This window comes from Schistocerca serialis, chromosome 9, assembly GCF_023864345.2.
Source record: "Schistocerca serialis cubense isolate TAMUIC-IGC-003099 chromosome 9, iqSchSeri2.2, whole genome shotgun sequence".
In the NCBI taxonomy this organism is placed as follows: domain Eukaryota; kingdom Metazoa; phylum Arthropoda; class Insecta; order Orthoptera; family Acrididae; genus Schistocerca; species Schistocerca serialis.
The window spans coordinates 390044969-390070482 of NC_064646.1; the positions used below are offsets into that span (position 1 = coordinate 390044969).

The window sequence follows — 25514 nt, forward strand, 5'->3', positions numbered from 1 at the left end:
ATTAAAGGGGTGGGGCGCTGATGTAACATTGCTGCTACATATTCATTATCGAATTATCAGTACTTCTATTGGTATGTTACATACGATATTAACGCAAAAAGTCCTATTTCATACCGTACTGCAACTGTAAATTTTACCAAGGTTCAGTAACCTAGGGCTAATGAAAGCTTTACTCTTCTCTGTCGTAGCTTCTTTAGATAGCCGCTGTAGACTGAAACCGGATATAATTTGTGATCCATGTTAAAAATTCTAAAAAGTCTTATACTATTCAATTACGATCTCCTTAAATGGAAGGTAGTTCTTTACAAAGTAATGTTTTCGTGCTTGTCTCGAAATTTTGGTGCACTCAACGTATCCTTCATACAATTCATCTTTCTGGAAAATCTTATCCCCAAATCTGTACTAGTACGATCTTACCTTCATTTTGAGGTCAGTCTTACTCATTATACACCGGCATTCACTCACTTCGTCAGAGAAGCAAATGCCAAGTTGCGGTATGCAACACAGAAATGAAACTTTATTACCGGCCGGAATGGCCTAGCATTTCTAGGCGCTATAGTCTGGAACCGCGCGTCCGCTTCGGTCGCAGGTTCGAATCCTGCCTCGGGAATGGCTGTGTGTGGCGTCATTAGGTTAGTTAGGTTTAAGTAGTTCTAAGTTCTAGAGGACTGATGACCACAGCAGTTAAGTCCCATAGTGCTCAGAGCCATTTTTTTGAAACTTTATTACTACGGCCTAACGTCAGCTGATAGTGTGTGAATATTACATTATGAAATAATGTGTGTATAGTGTGTGTAGCAACTGATGGTGAGATGTGAATGAACACTGTAGCATTAGTCGTTTACTATACTAAATAACTTCTTTGCGAGACGGTATTGAACACTAATATAAATTAAATGAGGAAGCACTATCGGCACACTTGATCGAAGGAAGTTGTATGCTCCACCCCCCCCCCCTCCCCTCCCACCCCGCACCGCTCCACGTAAGCTCGCTGTGTGACTGTAAGATGGTCTCTCAGTGTTGAGAGATTCTGTTTCCTTTGTTTGAGAGGCGCAGTAGCTTCAGTTGGTCGTCAGTCTGCCAGTGCATTTTAACTACCGTTATTGCTATCAGGTGGTTATAACTGATGTGCAGTTACTAACAGAGATCCACAGTGGGTTGTTATTATCGTATTGCAACGAAACGTCGTACATTTACTATTGCGCTAATGTGGAACCGATTTACGCTGGAAAAAAATTAGTTACAATTTTGGCCAGCAGGTGCAAATCTGGTGCTATGGACGCCACAGTGACTTATTTAATTGTTTCCATATGTAGGCAGAACAGGTCAACCAAGTGAGAATGGCGTGATGTTGATTTTATTATTAAACACTCCTTACACAGTTTGTCAACGAGATGCTGTACAGCGCCAGATTTGCACCTGACGAACGATACTGAAACCATTTCTTTCCCCGAGTAAATCGGTTCCGCATTAATGCATTAGCATATCCACCAAGCGTCTCTGCCATACGATAATTGCAGACCTCCTTGAATAGCTGCACTTTAATTATAACCACCTGGGAGTCTACACTCGCCATGTACACTGAAAAACCGCTGTCTCGAAACACTGTTCTGCAGAAAGAGGCGAATGACGGAGATAAACTTGCTTTCCAATGCGGGGTGATCTCACGCAATGGCTCTGAGCACTACGGGACTTAACTTCTGAGGTCACCAGTCCCCAAGAACTACTTAAACCTAACTAACCTAAGGGCATCACACACATCCATGCCCGAGGCAGGATTCGAACCTGTGACCTTAGCGGTCGCGCGGTTCCAGACTGTAGCGCCTAGAACCGCTCGGCCACTCCGGCCGTCCACGCGACGGAATCCCCAGTACCTCTGCATCTCTCTCTCCCAGTCGCTTCGCAACAACGTGAAGAATTAACACAACCCGATATCTGCAGGGGTGATGTTATCACAGGCAGCGGAGAACCTCGAACATATTAAGCAGTTAAGTGCTGCAACTATCGCACAATCAGTTTGAAAATTCAAGTACGTAAGCTACTGACAAGTTTAACACATGAGAAATAAAGTTGAATGAATGTTTTATGACGGTTACTTTGCCGTTAGAATAGATAAAGGTTGCACTTCCAGATGCAACAAAATGTTGATTTACAGTGTTTCATATTATTACTTACAGAACTCAGAAATTTAAAATACTTCAATAATCTTTAATTAAGAGACATGATACAATTAAGTCATGTATGTATATGTTTGGAGCTGTTTTATCCATGTAAGTTCGATTTTTTACAGAATCGTGCTGAAGTTGGGGTACGGGTGTACCAGTGTTTATTAAACCAATACTAAGCCAACATGACGCTCGAAATTACAAACTACTCATTCAGTAGGTCGACTGCTGTTTTGATGGATTGAACGCCTTCGTGCTGTCACGGTTCGTACTTCATCTACACCGAGCTTATTCTGAGGGCTAGCGGTTTCCCAAGCAAATATGGCGTTTCATATGTCTTGATTATCTGTAAAAGTTTTTCGTTCTAAAATAATGAGCATTACTTACGGTGTGTAGGTGAGGTGTTTTACTGCTGCTATCCGCCATTTGCTGAAACTTGATCAGTCTTTCCCGTGCCTCCTCCACCAGTGGTCCAACTGTCTGAAACATCGGCCAGGAACACAATGACACGCACGCATCGACTTCTCCATTTTTTATTGCTGTACAGATAAATAAAACGGATCACAGAAACAAAAAAGCGATAGCAAAAACAAAACTGCTGAACCATTAATTTTTAGCTTTTAAAGAAAAAGTTATGATAGTAAATATTAATTCATTAGAAAGACCTGTTGGTTCGTATCTTAAATAAGAGTATTTTTCACTCAAGATAGTAAGGGAAAATTACATTCAACACTGAATTATCGCATGATGGAATTCTTTCAGCTTGCTGGTTGGACTGAGAAGACAAAATTGAAGGTATCATTGTTCCACAGGAGGTCTCTTTCTAAGTACTGTATATCAACACAATTTCATATGAGCATGTGATACTTTTCCACCATGAACTGCGTCCATGAGCTATGACAAGCACAGCTTCGGTGACAGTGGACAAGTACGCTGACTAGAAAAAAGAAATTAACATCCTCGGTGGGACGAGAGAACTAAATGAAATTTCACGGGGTGAGAGGATGTGTGATGTTGTTGCAATGATTACAAACTGAAGATAAATTTATAAAGAACGTAGCAAAATCAGCCACCTTATCATTATCACGTGGAATACCCTCTGGGCTGAATGCATACACTGACTCGGTTGGGAAGGGTGTCTCCTGATACAACATGACCTCCAAATGTTGTAACTGGTCGTTGATATCCTGGATACTGGCATTGGTATGCAGTTGACATCCGAGTTGTCTTCACACATGTTGTACCGGGTACAGGTATCGAGAGTTTGTTGACCATGTGAGTATATCACATTAACAAAACACTTTGTATACCATACGGGGACGAGCATTGTCCTGTTCAAAAATGCACCATGATGCTGCTACATGAGAGTAAGACATGCAGGATGTCTGTGATGTACCGTCGTGTCTTCATAGTTCCCTCAATCGCTACCAGTCGTTAATTGCACTCAGTAGCTCTCCACAGTATAACACCAGAAGCAACAACACCGTGCCGCTCCAAAACATTGTGCTGCACCGTGAATAAGTACAGGTGTAGATTTGGGGTATTCTTGTAAATTTGGCACTGGTGTGGCTGGAAAACGGTAATTAGGGGACCAACTGACACTTCGGAGGGCAGGCACGGGCAATATTGATATTTAGCAAATGATGCTGCGAGGCAGTGCGAGAAGGCACGGTCCAGAGGGCACTGTATACAAGTGTGAAATAATCAAGGCAGCACAGGGCACTAACGTGTTGTGAAGACCCCGTACATTGCAATTAAAACAGCGCTTAGTGCATGTGTGTAGGGGTCGAAGTGGACTGGCAAGGGAATGGCCCAATAAGACATGTCGAAACCAACCACGAAATTTTTTACACAGGTAGAAGACAACTAAAAGAAATGCACCGTCATCATTTTAGCTGCCAAAAGGTACTTCAAGTATTTAACAAAAAATACCTGAAAATTGCCAAATTCGTAGCGCCCCAGGCGGTGGTAGAAATGTACACCCCTACTAGCGCAGTAGCAAATGCGCATGCGCATCTAGGCACAAACACACACACACACACACACACACACACACACAGAGAGAGAGAGAGAGAGAGAGAGAGAGAGAGAGAGAGAGAGATGGTTCAAATGGCTCTGAGCACTATGGGACTTAACATCTGAGGTCATCAGTCCCCTAGACTTGGAACTATTTTGGAACTATTTAAACCTAACTAACCTAAGGACATCATACACATCCTTGCGCGAGGCAGGATTCGAATCTGCGACCGTAGCAGCATAGCGGTTTCGGACTTAAGCGCCTGGAACCGCTCTGCCACCACGGCCGGCCACACACACACACAGAGCTGAGGTCCATGGTACATTTGTAAATAGGAAACACGACGCAACCCGATCGTAATTTATAAAGGACTTTTCAGGTTACCGTTTGTTGATAGTTTCTCTGGCACTAGAGTACACAGTTACTATTCTCTCACATTAGCCATTCACATAACATCGATTACAAAAATCAGTTGTTTTCTGCTGGGTTGGTAAGTACTGACAATACAGATAAAGCTGAATTAATATTTATTGTGGTTTCGTAAGGCATGCCTTTTTTTCTTCCAGTTTCGCTGTAAAGTACAATCCAATTACCGTTCTAAATTTAGCAGTGATGAAGTACGAAGAACGTGGTTTCCAGCCGAAATCACCTAATTCTCCTGACTTTTTCTTGACATTCATTTGAAATTGTGGATACGTTAGAAGAAATATGAATTAACTGTGACGATTCCATGATTTGTGGTTCTGACGGCGTCAGTTGTGCCAGTAAAATTCTGAAGAAGAATACCTTCCAAGCCCAAAAAACACGTACTGCAACAGCTTTCAGCGACAAGGAAAAGTCAGTGAAATACTGGTTAAACGAAGGAGGGAAAAATGCTTGAAGTTACGCAGTGTGCACAGGCGTTCCCGTTTCGTAAAATCGGAGCGTGAACTGTAGCAATGGAAGAATTAATTGCATGAAGTAAGAAACCCGAAACCATCTGAATGAAAAACTGTTCGAACGATTCAGAATTGCTCCTGAGAGGCTATGCACCGTTACCAATGGAGATCTACGAGACTGGGTCCTCCGAACTGCTTCTAACATTAACATTGCTGATTTCCAGCTTACGTCGACCTGGCTAGGCAGGTTCAAGAAATCATACAGAATAGGAACGTGTAGAGCAGTTGCTGCCAGTGATAGACAATGCTATAGAGAAATTCCTAACTGTTCTCCCCACAACTGCTGTTTGTAATGCTGATCAGTCAGGTTTCGTGAAAGAACTGCGTGCACAACGCACTTTGCCGTTTCGGGACGAAGAATAGACGGAGTCGGTTGCCCGATCAGTGAATGCAATGACACATTCATAGATGATAATGAAACTATAGCTATGAGTGTTTTACTGTAGCTGTATATCTGTATTCAATAACTGCAAGGCAAATTAGGACCGAAAACAAAAAAATGACTGTTTTAATATTTTCTAGAGTGGAAAGCACTTTTCAGGAAATTATCAGACAACATAATTTCCGATATCGCTCTCATTTCAGGTTTATCAGCAGAACAGTATTCTGAAGCTCCAGTCATTTGTGCATTACCAGTTTTCTTCGCCACGCTTTAGTAATTTGATAAAGTATGCCTGGTATGCAGCGCAATATGCATAACATCGGCCGGGATCATTTCAGATCCCATCCCAGTTATGTCTAAATAAAACTGGTGGTTACTGCGAAGTGCTTGACTACATCAATTTTTCCATTGCCCTGTGTGCTTGGTGCAAGCAAAATGTTGGTTTTTGTCGTTCAATAGACGCTTTGCATTTTTGTGACGCCTACAGGGAATAAACAAAGAACTGTTTCATTGATGGTCAAATGTACAACATTCAAAAATTATTGTACTGCAAGACAAATTTCATATCAACAAATTACAAGTCTGCATTGATAGAGGATATAAAAGAACTGAGAAATTTTTTCTTATTGATAAATGTATAGATAATTATTCGACTCTAATACCAAAGATTCATTTAAAAAGACGGACAACGGAAGATTTACGCTCTTCGTTTGTTAGTTTTGGTAATAGTTACCTTTCGTTGTTCTCATGTCCTGGTGATAAGAATTGCTGTGTAATTACTGGCAAAATAGTGCTAAATAATGAAAGCAACTGCTCAAACAAAGCGACTTCATCATTTACGATACCATGAATCCCAGCTCCCGTAACTCTGGAAGATTATTATTGTTTTAATTTGGTATGGAGAATTTAGATCGAGGCGACAATCTTCACGACGGCGCTGTTCAACAATAGAGGTACGTAAATGAGTTCATCTCTTTCCCTTGGTGGCCGCCAATATTAATTTCAATGTTTAGGTCATATTTGCCGCGACATTCAGAACCTGCAGTTTTTCTTTTCATTTAATTACTAAGTCCGATTATTTTCTTTCTTAGATGAATAAAGGCATTTTTTCCACAATTCTTTTTACCCAGGCCACGGGGAATGATAGTACTTAGAACAAACGTGCCTCTATCCCGATCGTACGTTTACATACATTTGAGTGCGTACCAATGTAAGTATACTTACGACCCTTTTCCTTTACAGTATTAATTCGGTTTTTGAACCACTCATTTGACAATGTACGTGCACTCTTACTTTGTGTAGTCAGACGGGTGTATTCCTTAATAACATTGCTCTTAATATTCAGTGGCTTAGTTTCCACAATTGACCTCTACCTTCACGCGAAATAGTTATTACGCGACCTTCATACTATCTCTCATTTCATAATTACAACACCGGCTGACTAAGCTTCTAACAATTTAACGTGTGCGGTTACAATGGTGACCGACTGACAGGGTCTTTGTTTAAAAAAATAGTACAAATTTTAAGTTGAAATACACTCCTGGAAATTGAAATAAGAACACCGTGAATTCATTGTCCCAGGAAGGGGAAACTTTATTGACACATTCCTGGGGTCAGATACATCACATGATCACACTGACAGAACCACAGGCACATAGACACAGGCAACAGAGCATGCACAATGTCGGCACTCGTACAGTGTATATCCACCATTCGCAGCAATGCAGGCTGCTATTCTCCCATGGAGACGATCGTAGAGATGCTGGATGTAGTCCTGTGGAACGGCTTGCCATGCCATTTCCACCTGGCGCCTCAGCTGGACGAGCGTTCGTGCTGGACGTGCAGACCGCGTGAGACGACGCTTCATCCAATCCCAAACATGCTCAATGGGGGACAGATCCGGAGATCTTGCTGGCCAGGGTAGTTGACTTACACCTTCTAGAGCACGTTGGGTGGCACGGGATACATGCGGACGTGCATTGTCCTGTTGGAACAGCAAGTTCCCTTGCCGGTCTAGGAATGGTAGAACGATGGGTTCGATGACGGTTTGGATGTACCGTGCACTATTCAGTGTCCCCTCGACGATCACCAGTGGTGTACGGCCAGTGTAGGAGATCGCTCCCCACACCATGATGCCGGGTGTTGGCCCTGTGTGCCTCGGTCGTATGCAGTCCTGATTGTGGCGCTCACCTGCACGGCGCCAAACACGCATACGACCATCATTGGCACCAAGGCAAAAGCGACTCTCATCGCTGAAGACGACACGTCTCCATTCGTCCCTCCATTCACGCCTGTCGCGACACCACTGGAGGCGGGCTGCACGATGTTGGGGCGTGAGCGGAAGACGGCCTAACGGTGTGCGGGACCGTAGCCCAGCTTCATGGAGACGGTTGCGAATGGTCCTCGCCGATACCCCAGGAGCAACAGTGTCCCTAATTTGCTGGGAAGTGGCGGTGCGGTCCCCTACGGCACTGCGTAGGATTCTACGGTCTTGGCGTGCATCCGTGCGTCGCTGCGGTCCGGTCCCAGGTCGACGGGCACGTGCACCTTCCGCCGACCACTGGCGACAACATCGATGTACTGTGGAGACCTCACGCCCCACGTGTTGAGCAATTCGGCGGTACGTCCACCCGGCCTCCCGCATGCCCACTATACGCCCTCGCTCAAAGTCCGTCAACTGCACATACGGTTCACGTCCACTCTGTCGCGGCATGCTACCAGTGTTAAAGACTGCGATGGAGCTCCGTATGCCACGGCAAACTGGCTGACACTGACGGTGGAGGTGCACAAATGCTGCGCAGCTAGCGCCATTCGACGGCCAACACCGCGGTTCCTGGTGTGTCCGCTGTGCTGTGCGTGTGATCATTGCTTGTACAGCCCTCTCGCAGTGTCCGGAGCAAGTATGGTGGGTCTGACACACCGGTGTCAATGTGTTCTTTTTTCCATTTCCAGGAGTGTATTTACTTAATTAATTTCCATCCATTATTGTGACTACAGCCAACTGTTTCTGTTACATGTTACTCCAACTGGGTACTAGATAAGAAAATTATCACCGGAACCAGTCCATAATTTTTACAAATATTTAGCCTAAGAATTTTAAAAAGGCGGAAGGTTTGGAATGTTAAACGTTAAACCTACTACCAAGAAATCCGATCGGCAAAAGGGAATATGTAAGGTGAGAGCAACAGCACTACTACGCTTTTGGTTGATCGTAAATGTGGGATAGAATTACATTTTTGTGACACCCACTGCGTAGCACGCATTTTTTTCAAAATATATTTTTCAGATAGTTCTGCAGATATTTTTGTAAATATATTATACGTGAATGTATCACAAGATGGCGGATCATTTTCATGGATTGCGCGCGTAGTAGTCACTTATCAGTCTTCTATTTCACAAGGACATATTTTAGCACATTGAATTTCACGAACGAGCGCAACGCCCTCTGTGATTTATTTACGTGTAGTACGCGCCGCAATTGTAGTGAAGTTCGGCTGCACGCATATTTACGGCTATATACAGCTGTAGTGAAATTAAGACCACAAAGCAAAACGATATATAGTTCATCCGATGAGGAATCAGGTGCTCAACCTATGTCTAACACAGAAGTAGAAAGCATTGCAGATACTGATTACGCAGTCGCAGCGACTAGTGGTATCCAATCGTAAGCGACAGACGATAATATGTCATCTTTGGAAACTGTTTCAGATTCCGTAGATGTACAAGGTCCAGTAGAGCCAGACATTATGCAGATGTTTAGAGTAATGCAGACTGATTTGATGTCACAATTTCTAACTCAGATAACAAAAAATGGTTCAAATGGCTCTGAGCACTATGGGACTTAACATCTTTGGTCATCAGTCCTCTAGAACTTAGAAGTACTTAAACCTAACTAACCTAAGGACATCACACACATCCATGCCCGAAGCAGGATTCGAACCTGCAACCGTAGCGGTCCCGCGGTTCCAGACTGTAGCGCCTAGAACCGCTCGGCCACTCCGGCCGGCTTCAGATAACAGCCCAAATGAATACACTGATAGGAAATGTCACACCACAAATAAGCAATGTCACTACACAGGTAGAGAATGCAACAGCCCAAATGAATCCACAGATAGGAATTGTCACAGTACAGATAAGCAATGCCACTACACTGATAGACAATGTTACAACACAATGGTAGCGAATGTAACAGCCCAAAGGAATACACAGACAGGAAATGTCACACCACAGATAAGCAATGTCACTACACAGGTAGAGAATGCAACAGCCCAAATGAATCCACAGATAGGAATTGTCACAGTACAGATAAGCAATGCCACTACACTAATAGACAATGTTACAACACAATGGTAGCGAATGTAACAGCCCAAAGGAATACACAGACAGGAAATGTCACACCACAGATAAGCAATGTCACTACACAGGTAGAGAATGCAACAGCCCAAATGAATCCACAGATAGGAATTGTCACAGTACAGATAAGCAATGCCACTACACTGATAGACAATGTTACAACACAATGGTAGCGAATGTAACAGCCCAAAGGAATACACAGACAGGGAATGTCACACCACAGATAAGCAATGTCACTACACAGGTAGAGAATGCAACAGCCCAAATGAATCCACAGATAGGAATTGTCACAGTACAGATAAGCAATGCCACTACACTAATAGACAATGTTACAACACAATGGTAGCGAATGTAACAGCCCAAAGGAATACACAGACAGGAAATGTCACACCACAGATAAGCAATGTCACTACACAGGTAGATAATGCAACAGCCCAAATGAATCCACAGATAGGAATTGTCACAGTACAGATAAGCAATGCCACTACACTGATAGACAATGTTACAACACAATGGTAGCGAATGTAACAGCCCAAAGGAATACACAGACAGGAAATGTCACACCACAGATAAGCAATGTCACTACACAGGTAGAGAATGCAACAGCCCAAATGAATCCACAGATTGGATTTGTCACAGTACAGATAAGCAATGCCACTACACTGATAGACAATGTTACAACACAATGGTAGCGAATGTAACAGCCCAAAGGAATACACAGACAGGGAATGTCACACCACAGATAAGCAATGTCACTACACAGGTAGAGAATGCAACAGCCCAAATGAATCCACAGATAGGAATTGTCACAGTACAGATAAGCAATGCCACTACACTGATAGACAATGTTACAACACAATGGTAGCGAATGTAACAGCCCAAAGGAATACACAGACAGGAAATGTCACACCACAGATAAGCAATGTCACTACACAGGTAGAGAATGCAACAGCCCAAATGAATCCACAGATTGGATTTGTCACAGTACAGATAAGCAATGCCACTACACTGATAGACAATGTTACAACACAATGGTAGCGAATGTAACAGCCCAAAGGAATACACAGACAGGGAATGTCACACCACAGATAAGCAATGTCACTACACAGGTAGAGAATGCAACAGCCCAAATGAATCCACAGATAGGAATTGTCACAGTACAGATAAGCAATGCCACTACACTAATAGACAATGTTACAACACAATGGTAGCGAATGTAACAGCCCAAAGGAATACACAGACAGGAAATGTCACACCACAGATAAGCAATGTCACTACACAGGTAGAGAATGCAACAGCCCAAATGAATCCACAGATAGGAATTGTCACAGTACAGATAAGCAATGCCACTACACTGATAGACAATGTTACAACACAATGGTAGCGAATGTAACAGCCCAAAGGAATACACAGACAGGAAATGTCACAGCACAGATAAGCATTGTAGACAATGTTACAACAGAGGTAGGGAATGTAACAGCCCAAATGAATAAACAGATAGGAAATGTCATAGCTCAGATAAGCAATGTTACTACACAGACAGAGAATGTAACAGCCAAAATGAATACACAGATAGAAAATGTCATAGCACAGATAATCAATCTCACTACATAGGTAGACAATGTCACAACACAGATAGGGCGTGTAACCACTCAAGTGAACAAGCTAGACAGTGATGTAAAAAGCCTTACTGAATGCACAGTAACCTGACAACAAAACTGACAAATAAAGAGAGAGGTAGCGGATCAGGTAATAGAAGTGGTATGTGAAGATTTAAATTCCATGATTCAGTATACTGTTAATTTGAAAACTGCAGTTAAGGATGTGTCAGATCAGATACGTAAGTTAGCTGAAAGTTTCAATGCCATGAGTGTACAACAAACAGAGCTCAATACAAAAATGAAGGAAACTACACTGCTGGCCACCGTAAATGCAACACCCTGAAGGAAGCATCCGAATTAAGTGAAATTTACACCATGGGTTTGCAGCGATGAGATATGCAACTCATTAGAATTTCAGCGCAGACGCACATCACGCGCGCCTGTGGCGCCACCTCATAGCGCCATTTAAGGCTTGGCGATTTCGACGAGTGTACGTTCGGCACGTGTGTTTACCTTGTGGTTGTTTCACAAGACGATCAGTTATGCCTCGTAGACAACAGCGAACATCGTTTGATCAAGTATCCGAGTTCGACAGAGGAAGGATAGTGGCTTACCGAGATTATGGATTATCATACAGAGAAATCGCTAGTCGTGTTGGACGAAACCAAACAACTGTAATGCGGATATGTGACCGTTGGATGCAGGAGGGTACGACGGACCGACGTGGTCGATCGCATTCACCTCGGTGCACCACTGCACGTGCTGATAGGCAAATTGTGCGCATGGCAGTGACGGATCGCTCAGTGACATCCCGAACCATAGCACAGCACATTGCGTCTGTAACGCATCATCCAGTGTCTGCGCGTACCATTCGACGCCGTTTACAGCAGGGTGGTCTGTCCGCAAGACGTCCATTGCTTCGTCTACCATTGACGCAGAACCACAGACGTCTCCGTCGCCAATGGTGTGATGACAGACGGATGTGGACGGCAGAATGGAATGACGTTGTCTTTACTGACGAGGCACGCTTCTGTCTGCAGCACCACGATGGTCGGATTCGAGTGTGGAGACACCGTGGAGAGAGGATGCTGGACAGATGCATTATGCACAGCCACACTGGTCTTGCACCGGGTATTATGGTATGGGGCGGTATTGGATATTACTTTCGCACGCCTCTAGTACGCATTGCCGGTACTTTAAATAGCCGGCGCTACATATCCGAGGTGCTGGAGCCAGTTGTCCTTCCTTACCTTCAGGGTTCGGCCACAGCCATATTTCAACAGGATAATGCGCGACCACACGTGACACGCATTGTCCAAAGGTACTTCGTCAATAACCAGATTAAATTGCTTCCCTGGTCGGCTCGCTCTCCGGATCTTTCGCCGATAGAAAACATGTGGTCCATGGTTGCTCAACGAGTGACCCAGATTACATCCCCAGCTGCCACACCAGATGATCTTTGGCAACGTGTGGAAGCTGCTTGGGCTGCTGTACCCCAGGAACACATCCTACGTCTCTTTGACTCAATGCCGAGACGTGTGGCAGCGGTGATCTCCAACAATGGCGGCTACTCTGGCTACTGATTCTGGCAGCAACCACATGTCACAGACGTCTGTAAACGTAATCATTTGATACTTGGTCAACATGTTATCTACAAAACAAATTTTGTTGTGCTACCTCTTGGTTTTCTTGGTGTTGCATTTACGGTGGCCAGCAGTGTATAAATCAAGTTGAGAACATGACAAGACAGCAAAAACAGCAGTTTGAGGACTATCTAGAAGAAAAAGACACACACATAAACCGTACTCTAGAAACAGAGTTGCAAAAAGCAATTAGCAACACAATGGGACAAATATACACTACACAAAACACATCTGTAGTTAAACTGCAAACTGACATAATCCAGATGCAGAACACTTTAACACAGGACTGACCAGGCTCGCAGAATAAAATAGTCGAACAACTTAACAGGAAATTTAGTACAATGAAAGAACGACACCAGGACGAAGAAGAAGAGCTTGACAACGTACCCACTGGTAAGAGCGATAATGCAATTAGTGACTATCCTACCCCAAATGTACATGTGTGTTCACCAAATTATGAGATGTACGGCAATCAAGGATACCGTGATGAAAGAAATAAACAGCAGATACTTTTCATCAGTTTTGTTAGAAGAGAGTCTTACGAAGCACCAGCAATTTCAAGTTTTTGTCCCTTAAAAGAAGTCTGTGCATCCGAAACTTTTTATAAAATCATTCAAAAAAGTATTGCCTATAACGTGGTCGGAAAAGCAAAAGATACAATATGTTATGGAGCGTTATTAACGACAGAAATGTCAGAAACTTGTCAGACATTAGAACAGTGACACACACTGACGTCTTACACATTCTGGAAGCTAAATTATCGCTTAATATTCGAGAAAAAGCTAGTACAAGTACCCGAAAGCGATTTGTAGTACCTTCTATCTGTCTTTGACTCTGTTGACTTAACTGATGAAGATGCAAGACAGCCACACCAACCAAAATAATTTCCGTTTCAGTGGTGGCAACCAGCCTCCGCAGCGCCAGCCGTAGTACGGCGTCAACAATGTAGCATGTGCAGCTTTGCCATGACCGGCATATGCCAGGTCCGAGTTCGGGAGGCAATTCTAGTAACAACTATATCCAAATTTTTTACCCACGGTATAGAAGGAAAATAAATAATGGTGACAGAAACTGCTCTGGCTACAACGGTAACGGAAATGTAATTGGAATAGAAACGATAATGGAAATCAGTGAGGCAGCGCTTACAATAATTTTCAGCCTCAATTTAGCAACAACAACACGGTTGACCCACGACAAGTGCAGTGGCAGTACCCGATTAGTAATCAACACTGTCAGTCCCAAGCGCAAAGTAACATTACGCCTATAAACTCAGGGCAGAATCATGATCGGAATCCGCAACAGAGGAACAACACGCCGGGAGTGTATATTATAAAAGTGACAAACGAAACACTTACAAACAGTAATAATGGGGCGTTAAACTAAACTTGGCCTCTTTATGCTCTCCAATGAGGCTATGGATAGCCGTGGGGGTGATCCATACTGCCATGGTAGTAATTTGCTGAGGTATCAAGATGAAAAAAGGTAAGATAGGTATTAATCTCTATTACAGATCAAGCTCAACCCTGTAAGAAACACTTTAACAAAAAACTACGTGGTATTACCAGATTTGTGGTTGGGGAAAAAGTATTACTTAAGATTCATGTGAAATCTTTTCTGTTAGCCAAGAAAAACGCTAAGTGGCAAATAAGTTATACTGGCCTGTACATTATCGTACATATTCCGCACGACAGATTTTATTTACTTGCGTACACTCACAATGGTAATATCAAAAGTCTCTATGCACACAGAGACTTGAGGAAATTCCACCATATTTAAGTATCACACTTTACATTTATCTATGCACACGAGTGAAATAAGTAACCTATGGTAAACAGAAGGAATACGATTAAAGAAATTATATTTTATGCAGCTACGTGAATCAGAGCATTTCACTACGTTTGTTTGGATTTGTGACTGTGGGCACAATACACAAGAGCCGGCCACAGTGGCCGAGCGGTTCTAGGCGCTTGCCTGCTATGGTCGCAGGTTCCAATTCTACCTTGGGCATGGATGTGTGTGATGTCCTTAGGTTAGTTAGGTTTAAGTAGTTCTAAGTTCTAGGGGACTGATGACTTCAGATGTTTAGTCCCATAGTGCTCAGATCCATTTGAACCGTTTGAACAATACAGAAGCAAGCTAGGACATAAACATCAATTGATGACTAGCAATGTTAGCACAGGGTGTACTTGGAAGGTTTCACTAAATAGTTTATGATCACAGTGGTGTTTTAGTTTTAAGTTTGTGTACGAAGGATTGTGGAGCGAACAATTAGAAGAGACCTTGGAACAAAGTAGCTGTAAGTTTTTTATGCCACTTTTGCATCAAGATACAGGGTATCAAGGTACAGAGAAAGTTACAGAAAATATTGGACTCCATAGGGTAATGCATAAGTATATGGTCACGCAAGTACATGTCATGTTGCAGAGTGAATATTTTCCGAAAACTCATTGACAAACTCTGAGTAATAATAATCTGCTCTTTGTCAAAGTCGGTTATCTCCATGGGTTCCCCATCTGCAGCCCATATCTTCGTTAGGGTGATCCTCCGTCCATGTCTGCTCCGCTTACACACTTTTGTTACCATGTCATGTGCAGGCAACAACAGGCGGAATCCAACGTCGCGGTAGGCAGTGGTGGTATTGTTGTGGCTTATGAAGCCGGCTGCCCACGTTCAAACTGTTACCCTTGAAGAGAAACACATGGATCTAAAACTGTCCCAAAAATGTTCGAAACTGGTGCAAACGTTTGGGCACAACTCGTGCCAGTGTGTGATATTTGCCAGGGTATAAGAGCTGCACACATACTGCCTGCAGCAAGTCCAGGCTATAGTAGTGGACTACCGACTTGTGAGTACAATTTGTGCAGAGGTATTTTCAGACCTAGTTGTGGCGTTGCGACGACAGACAACAGTTTTTTTCTGTAGACGTGATTCTGTTTATATAAGTCGATATAAACAACCAAAACTGTTTCAGTGTGAATATATTGGTAGAGTGAGACCTGTTACGCTGCGACAACGGCCCCCAGATCTTATATCCGTATATAGGCACCCGCAAGGAATATGGGGGGGGGGGGGGGGGAGGGGGAGGATAGGAGAGGCAGGCCCCTTCTGGAATCGGAAGAACAGACGTATTATTAATTACAGAAATTCAACGGAAATCCAACACATGTCTAGATATGGATATATGATCAACTACTATACCATAGATCTAACGTTGCCGAGGTGGGAAATACCGTTGTTTTAGCAACTTTACAACTTGGGTTTGTTTAGTTATTAGGCTGGCGAAGCAGCAAACGAGAAACATGAATGTTCCTATGTGTGGCGGAGGTGGTTTCCTAGGAATTTTACAGTCGCGGCGAATTTGAAAATTTACAGAATGTTGCCAAAATAGCCCCCCCCCCTCAATATGTTCTCTACCACTTTCTTGTACAGAGCCCCGTAAAAAAGACCAGAAAGGAACCACTCTTAGACAATGGAGTACGGATTCCGAAACCTATTCCCAGCTCAAAGCAAACGTGTCTGCAATATACCTTTCCCTCTCTTACTACCAAGGGGACACCCCTCTTCCTGCGCAGCAGTCGTTTACCATTTGACACTGGTCAAAGAAGACGCATCAGTATTTGCTTATACCACGTTGTGTTTTGAAATGGCGGTGCTAATGTACTAGACTAAACAAACGTGGTTTTACAATATCTTTTCATATATACTTCATCAATGGTCTCAAATGCTTCAGTATAAAATACAGAATACAATTTTCAAAGCTACGAAAGGAAGAAAAGTAGAAATTTCAAGGTGGAAAAGAATTAGGAAATCAGCAGCCCAGTGGTCATGTCGCCATAAAAATGTTGAAGCTGGAAAGATGAGGACACCTTAGTTCAGTCAAAGTATCGGTTTCATCGGAAATTTTGTGGTTGCTTTCTGAATCTCTTAGAATGATCGGCTGAGCTTGGAAAACCGATGTCATTCAGTTTACTTTATGTCATCTAACTCTGAAGAATAGAAGGCATGAAAATAACTCAATAAGTCCATTACCATTATCTGACGTGAAGTACCGTAAACAAACGGAGAATACTACCTGGTATCAAAGTTCGAATATCGTTCGCAAGCTTTCTGATAGTTATTTTTTTAGTAACCAACATGACTCTCTTATGTTGTTGGATTCTTTTATATTTCAGATTTTCAGTTCTCAGGATCAAACTAGCATTATTAATATTTGAACAAAAATACCTTTCCTGAATATTTCTATCTTTACTTTCCCTCTCATCGTAAGCATAATATTTCATCATATGAGGATACAATTTTGTATTGTTAAATCCAAAAGTAGGAATCTATATTCATACTGATAACACAAGAAGATGAGGGACAAATGGTTCAAATGGCTCTGAGCACTATGGGACTTAACATCTGTGGTCATCAGTTCCCTAGAACTTAGAACTACTTAAACCTAACAAACCTAAGGACATCACACACATCCATGCCCGAGGCAGGATTCGAACCTGCGACCGTAACGGTCACGCGGTTCCAGACTGAAGCGCCTAGAACCCCACGGCCATACCGTCCGGCGATGAGGGACATAATGTTATGTTGTTAAATCAAAAAGACGGTATCTGTTTCCTTATTGGTGATAAACGAAGAGATGCTTTGCATACATTAATGAAATATTTTCACCTTTTAGATACCAAATTAATCCAGAGGGAAATCGACTAAAAACCAGACCCAGTCTTGTTGTTAATCCACCAGTTGTATTCGATCCGGTGCCGTCAGGTATCCGCGAATCTCCGAAAGGTGGAGGAGGAGGAGTTTAGCGTTTAACGTCCCATCGATAACGAGGTCATTAGAGCCGGAGCAGAAGCTCACATTAAGGAAGCGGCTGTGCCCTTTCGAAGGAATCATGCCAGGATTTGCCTTAAGCGATTTACGAAAATCACGGAAAACCTAAATCAGGATGGCAGGACGCGTATTTTAACCGTCGTCCTACCGAATGCGAGTCCAGTGTGCTAACCACTGCGCGACCACGCTCGGTAGAATCTCGGAAATATCGAGCTAACATGAGTGGCTGTCTGGGTGAGTCTCAGAATATAATGAGAGAGACCTGTGACATTCAATACGTTTGGTATATTTCGTATCAAATTTAGTTTTTAAACATTTTAAAGAACGTAGTTCTTATATAGGAAAGCAGGGACCTGCAATTATTATAAACAAACTGGAAGCAGTCTTGATCAGTTAGCAAAATCAAGACTGCTTGCAGTTTATTTTTAGTTTTTAAACTCATATAATTAGTTATTAAAATAAGGCAACCTCAGAAACTTTCCACCACTCGAACAAATTTCTATGGACGCCCATGTAATTTTTCCTGGGGTACTACGAAGACTGTAGTGTGTAGTATTCGTATGACACCAGACGAGTACTTTATCACAGGAATTTAGGAGCAGCTGAAATACTGATTGCATAGCTATAGTTTTCTCATTACTTATGTCTGTCACTAAACTTCGGATGTACAGAATGCAGCCTGGTTTCAATACAGCATCTTAATGTCGTGTTGTAATGTAGAGCCGGTGTTACGCTCTTGTTGGATTATTAAGGAAATTATAAATACAAACATTTCAACATATCTAAGTTAAACATTAATTCTGGCTTGAAAATGGCTACTTTATCATCCTCACGAACACAGTGGCTTTTCACAGGCACAATCTGTGTGGCCACTTTAGACTTATGGCTAATCAGGGTCCCAAACACAAACTGCACAAACCTGAAGCCATCATTTCCAAAATACGATGCCTATCAGCACGTATACTATGCGTTTCCGAACTGGGGTTCCATAGAAAAATGCCCAGTTTGATATAACTATTGCTAGTGTTTTTTTGAATCAGGGTATGTGCGGTTATAGGTATCACAGCTGAATACTCTAACAGACAGCATCAATACTATCAGTTTGGCGTTTTCATTGTATCACTGTGCATTCTAAAAGTTCTCTCAGAATTAACAACTGTTACATGTAGTTAAACTCGTCTTTTGAGGCGAAATTGCAGGCCAAATTAATTTTCACATTTCTATTCTGCAGAAATAAATTTTTAATGATCAGCAGCCTCACTGCTGATGCGTTACCAGCTTGGGCAGCCCCTGTGCTACAACGGCCATACTTGGATGAGCAGCAACAATGGCATGAAGGATTTGATGGCTGCCTCGTGCCTACAGACATCATGTACACTAAGTGACCTGCTCCCTTTTGTGGTGTTGCCAGCTTGGTCATCACAACGACAGTTTTGGAGCAGCTCATGCTGTTACTGAACAGCAAGCACCCTATTGAGGCATTACTCAGGTAGGTGACCTGGAACATGCACATCGACAGCTGATACCCTGTTTCATAATCGGTAAACGTTTACTGTTTACCATGTCCCTGTTTAGACGTTACCAGCGTGGGCAGCACCTATGCCACAGTGGCGTGGTGCACAAGCATTGCTTTCAGGTAGTCTGGTTGCAGAGAAAAATTTCTCTGCTGATGAGGCCTTAATTGAGCTGGCAGCCGCTACAGCTCAGTGGCTTTCTCTCTGAGCAACAGTGCCAACAATCTGCTTACTAAGTGACCAGTTCCTGTTCAGGCGCTACCCATATGGGGAACCCCTTTCCATAGTTACATACTATCAGTTCCATGCTGGCAACCTGCTTTCTCAGTTGTAAGCTGCCTACTGAGGAGTTCGTTCATTGGTGGTGAACAGTACTGCAACAGCCTAGCGTGTAAGTAACGCCTGGCAGCAACTTGCTAACCAGGTAGTGAAATACTACCTGCATGAGCAGTGCCTCGACCAGGTTCATTGGCAGCAGTGTCAGCAGTCTCTTTATTAATTGACTAGTTTCCCACAGAGCCGTTATCTCTTTGGACAGCCCCTACATTGTGCCTGCGCAGTGCCTGCAGGCTGCCTTCTCATTAAGCAAACAGCTCGTTATTTCGATTAAATATGGTCGATTCCACATACAGCTGTCATTTAGAGTGTCAGTTTTTATTTATTGCAATTTCTGTTCGGAATATTAGTGACTTCCAAGCAGCTGTAAGTTTTTTTGAATGCCACTGGCAGAGATATTACAATCTGAACTATGAACATTTGACAAGTTAGCAATTAGACACCTGATGTACTTTGTATGCACCTTGCTATTCATGTTACGCAAGTATACGTGCCTACCGGCATTCAGACACCAAAGTTCTTGTAGTGCTAGCGTTGTACTGAGCGATTGGATCGCCTCTGACATTACCTGTCTGTTTTAAGGTGCAATTTGTCTGTTTACTAAGTAGTCATTTCCCTGTTGAGTATTTACATACATAGGCAGCCCCTGAGATTTCACGACCCCCACGCCTGAGCAGCACATTGTAATGGATTGCCTCTGGAGCCCATTTTTATTTTAATCAATAAGCATATGATCTAATTATCAAGACGTTTGTATATTATTAATATTGAGTGGTCAACAGTTCACTGATATTATTTTTTATCTGTCCTAATATATATTAAAATGTTGTGGAATTCTGTCACTTGCTTGAGTCATCCTGTCATCAACGCAGATGACAGACCTATAGTATCGCGCTATGGCAGTGTACTCTCTGTCATCTAAAAAGGATCACCTGATTTTATTTTCTCAAGAAATGAAATACATTATATTATTATAACTCGGTCCAGTACTGAACTTCATAATAGAAATGCATATGCGTCACATCAGATACATACATTATGCTGACTGTATACTACTGGCCATTAAAATTGCTATACCACGAAGATGACGTGCTACAGATGCGAGATTTAACCGACAGGAAGAAGATGCTGTGATATGCAAATGATTGGCTTTTCAGAGCATTCACACAAAGTTGGCGCCGGTGGCGACACCTACAACGTGCTGACATGAGGAAAGTTTCCAACCGATTTCTCATACACAAACAGCAGTTGACCGGCGTTGCCTGGTGAAACGTTGTTGTGATGCCTCGTGTAAGGAGGAGAAATGCGTACCAACAGGTTTCCGAATTTGATAATGGTCGGATTGCAGCCTATCGCGATTGCGGTTTATCGTATCGCGACATTGGTGCTCGCGTTGGTCGAGATCCAATGACTGTTAGCAGAATAGGGAATCGGTGGGCTCTGGAGCATAATACGGAACACCGTGCTGGATCCCAATGGCCTCGTATCACTAGCAGTCGAGATGACAGGCATCTTTTCTGCATGGTTGTAACGGATCGTGCAGCCACATCTCGATCCCTGAGTCAACAGATGGGGACGTTTGAAAGACAACAACCATCTGCTCGAACAGTTCGACGACGTTTGCAGCAGCATGGACTATCAGCTCGGAGACCATGGCTGCGGTTACCCTTGACGCTGCATCACAGACAGGAGCGCCTGCAATACTGTACTCACCGACGAACCTGGGTGCACGAATGGCAAAACGCCATTTTTGCGGATGAATCCAGGTTCTGTTTACAGCATCATGATGGTCGCATCCATGTTTGGCGACATCGCGGTGAACGCACATTGGAATGGTGTATGCGTCATTGGCATACTGGAGTATCACCCGGCGTGATGGTATTGGGTGCCATTGGTTATACGTCTCGGTCACCTCTTGTTCGCATTGACGGCATTCTGAACAGTGGACGCTGCATTTCAGATGTGTTACGATCCGTGGCTCTACCCTTCATTCGATCCGTGCGAAACCCTACATTTCAGCAGGATAATGCACGATCGCATGTTGCAGGTCCTGTACGGGCATTTCTGGATACTGAAAATGTTCGACAGCTGCCCTGGCCAGCACATTCTACAGATCTCTCACAAATTGAGAATGTCTGGTCAATGGTGACCGAGCAACTGGCTCGTCACAATACACTAGTCACTAATCTTGATGAACTGAGGTATCGTGTTGAAGCTGCATGTGCAGCTGTACCTGTACACGCCATCCAAGCTCTGTTTGACTCAATGCCCAGGTGTATCAAGGCAGTTATTATGGCCAGAGGTGGTTGTTCTAGGTACTGATTCCTCCGGATCTATATGCACCCAAATTGCGTGAAAGTGTCATCACATGTCAATTCTAGTATAATATGTTTGTCCAATCAATACCCGTTTATCAACTGCATTTCTTCTTGGTGTAGCAATTTTAATGGCCAGTAGTGTAAGTGGATTTAGATTAATCAAGGAACAATGAGATGCACAGTCTGTGCAAGAGAATATCATAATATGCAAAGTATGATGTGGAAGCAGTGATCTTCTAATTTGTAGTTTGGATATGACAGAATTAATTGTGATTAATGCATTTGAAATCTAATACTGGGCAATTTCTTTTTATTTGACTTTTATTCCTTATGTGAATTAATTGTGAGTAGGTTGTTCCTTGGAAAAGCTGTATGTTCTACGTGAGTTGAAAATTTAGCAGTCAAGTGGCGTCACACCCTCTCTACTCTGATCCTTCACTGCCAGAAACTTGAAATATTTCAGGGCTTGTTAGCTACAGCAAATAGCGATTGTGAGGAGATACTGTATGCATACCTTTTGTCTGGCATTTGACTTGGGTCAATAACAAATTCTTAGTGCAACTGCGCCCATGTACTCTATATCATTCACAAAAAATTATGAAGTGTTACTTGAGATCAAATTTGCCACAACTTATTTACTAAGTGGTCAGTTCCTTGCTCAGTCATTAATTGTGCAGGGAGACCCCTTCACATGAGTGGTCAGACACCTGAGCATAACCTGTTTACTGAGTAGTTACCACCCTGCCTGGGCAAGTCCTGCGCTGGGTTGCTGGGTGACCAAGAAATTTTTTGGTTACTAAGTGTTAAACTCCCTGCAGTACCATTACCTTTGTTGGCAGCACCTGCAACTGGGTGGCCTGGGGCCTGATTGACTCCTGGTTATGAAGTAGTCTGCTACCTGCTGGGCCATTACCTGTTTCGGCAACTTCTGTGTGGTGTCTGAGCTGCACCTGTTTACTAAGCGGTCAGCTTCCTGCTGCGCCATTACCTGTGCCGGCAGCTCCTTTGCCTGTTTAGTAAGTGGTGGGCTCTCTGCCGCATTATTACCTGTGTTGGCAGCTCCTGTACCTACGTGGTGTGGTGCCTGAGCAGCACTTGTTTACTATGTGGTCAGCTCCCTGCTGCGCCATTACCTGTGTCAACAGCCCCTGCAGCTGGGCAGCGCGGTGCCTGAGCAGCACTTGTTTACTAAGTGGTCAGCACCCTGCTGCGCCATTACCTGTGTCAACAGCCCCTGCAGCTGGGCAGCGCGGTGCCTGAGCAGCACTTGTTTACTAAGTGGTCAGCACCCTGCCGCGCCATTACCTGTGTCAACAGCCCCTGCAGCTGGGCAGCGCGGTGCCTGAGCAGCACTTGTTTACTAAGTGGTCAGCACCCTGCTGCGCCATTACCTGTGTCAGCAGCCCCTGCAGCTGGGCAGCGCGGTGCCTGAGCAGCGCCTGCCTGCAGCTGTCGGCCGCCGCCTGCCAGTCGCCCTGCTGGGCCCGCAGCCGGGCCAGCCTCAGCAGCGCCCTGAGGGTGGCCTGCAGGTGCGCCGCCGGGTCCCGCAGCCGCTCGCCGTCCAGCTGTGTGCCGTCCTCGTACACCTGCGACGCCTCCCGCAGCCGACCCCGTGCCTCCAGCAGCTGCCCCAGCGACACGTACGCCGCTGTCACACCAACAGGTTACAGTCTCACACCTGCTCACTGAAAAACCCTATATGTATGAATATGCTAACTACTGATTCTTTGATAAAATGTGGCGTAACATATACACCTATATGCACGTATGCCATACTGACGACCACATATCAGCCATGTGGATGGTGCCCTTATCCCATATGGGCATAACTTTTCCATTTGTTGAAATATGATTCCCACATGCTCCACGACTGCCAGCTGTAGAATAGCCGTAGGAGTTCATATTTTATCCACTCGATGCAGCAGGAGTCGATTTACAATTTTGCCTTCATTGAAAATGTTATACGAATGTGAGTCAAATGAAAACTTTAAATATTTTTTTAAATATTATTTATTGTGCAGAAGTGGTACAAAGACACCTTTCAACACAATCTGCCCCACGCTCAATGCTAGTCCTCCAGCGCTTACAATGAGCATAAACTTCTTTAGGACAAAATTCTTTTGGTAATCCCCATAACCACTCATGCACCGCGTGGTGTACCTCTTCACCAGAGCAGAACTTCTTTCCTCCTATTGCGTCTTTGAGTGGCCCAAACATATGGAAAAGGTCTGGTGAGTATGGTGGGTGAGGAAGACACTCAAAATGCCGGTCTGTGATTGTTGCAACTGTTGTATGGGCAGTGTGGGGCCTTGCATTGTCAAGTTGCAAAAGGACACCTGCTGACAGGAATCCGCTTTGATTTTATTGCAGGCCGCAGATGATTGTTTAGGAGATCTGTGTATGATGCACTGGTGACAGTGGTCCCTCTAGGCATGTAATGCTCCAAAATGACGCCTTTTTCGTCCCAAAAGAGAGTCAGCAAAACCTTCCCTGCTGATGGTTCTGTTCGAAACTTCTTTGGTTTTGGTGATGAGGAATGGCGCCATTCCTTGCTCGCTCTCCCATTTCCGGTTGGAGGAAGTGAACCCAGGTTTCGTCCTCAGTAACGTTTCTTGCAAGGAAGCCACCACCTTCTCGTTCAAAGCGTCGAAGAAGTTCTTCACAAGCATCAACACGTCGTTCTCTCATTTCAGGAGTCAGCTGCCGTGGCACCCATCTTGCAGACACTTCGTGAAACTGGAGCACATCATGCACAGTGTGGTGTGCTGATCCATGACTAATCTGTAAACATGCTACAATGTCATTCAGTGTCACTCGGCGGTTTTCCTTTACTATGGCTTCAACTGCTGCAATGTTCTGTGGAGTCACAACTCGTTGTGACCTGGACAAGGAGCATCTTCCACTGAAGTCACACCATTTGCGAACTTCCTACTCCATTCGTAGACTTGTTGCTGTGACGAACATGCGTCACCGTACTGAACCTTCATTCGTCGATGAATTTCAATAGGTTTCACACCTTCACTACGCAAAAACCGAATAACAGAACGCTGTTCTTCCCTGGTGCAAGTCGCAAGTGGGGCGGTCATCTTTATTCTAATACTGCGACGGTATGTGTGCATCTGCACTATGCTGCCACCTACAGGCCATTCTGCACGCTGTTTGTAGCACGCTTACCAACTTACAGGATAACGGCGCGAAATTTCGATATGTTATTACAGATTTAAGGTGTTCATTTGACTCACCCTCTTAGTAAAATCAGATACTAGCCGACGGAACCAACACGAAGAACACAAAGGGTGCATCACTTACCAACAAGCTTCAAAAAAGACAGTTAGACTGAACAGGTTTTTTTTTTCTTTTTGAGGAGGTGAAATGTAATGTATATTGCCACTCCACAAAACATCACGCAACTAGCAAAGA

General features: G+C 43.7%; 1 protein-coding gene across 1 annotated transcript in view; it reads right to left on the reverse strand.

The window, feature by feature from the left end:
* The window catches only part of LOC126419638 (protein O-mannosyl-transferase TMTC2-like), a 188849-nt gene that overhangs the window by 43596 nt on the left and 119739 nt on the right, over positions 1-25514 (reverse strand). Inside the window, exons 9-10 of the mRNA XM_050086826.1 lie at positions 23486-23742; positions 2553-2645 (exon numbers count right to left, since the gene is read on the reverse strand). Coding sequence (XP_049942783.1) covers positions 2553-2645; positions 23486-23742 — 350 coding nt within the window. The remainder of the gene's footprint in view (positions 1-2552; positions 2646-23485; positions 23743-25514) is intronic.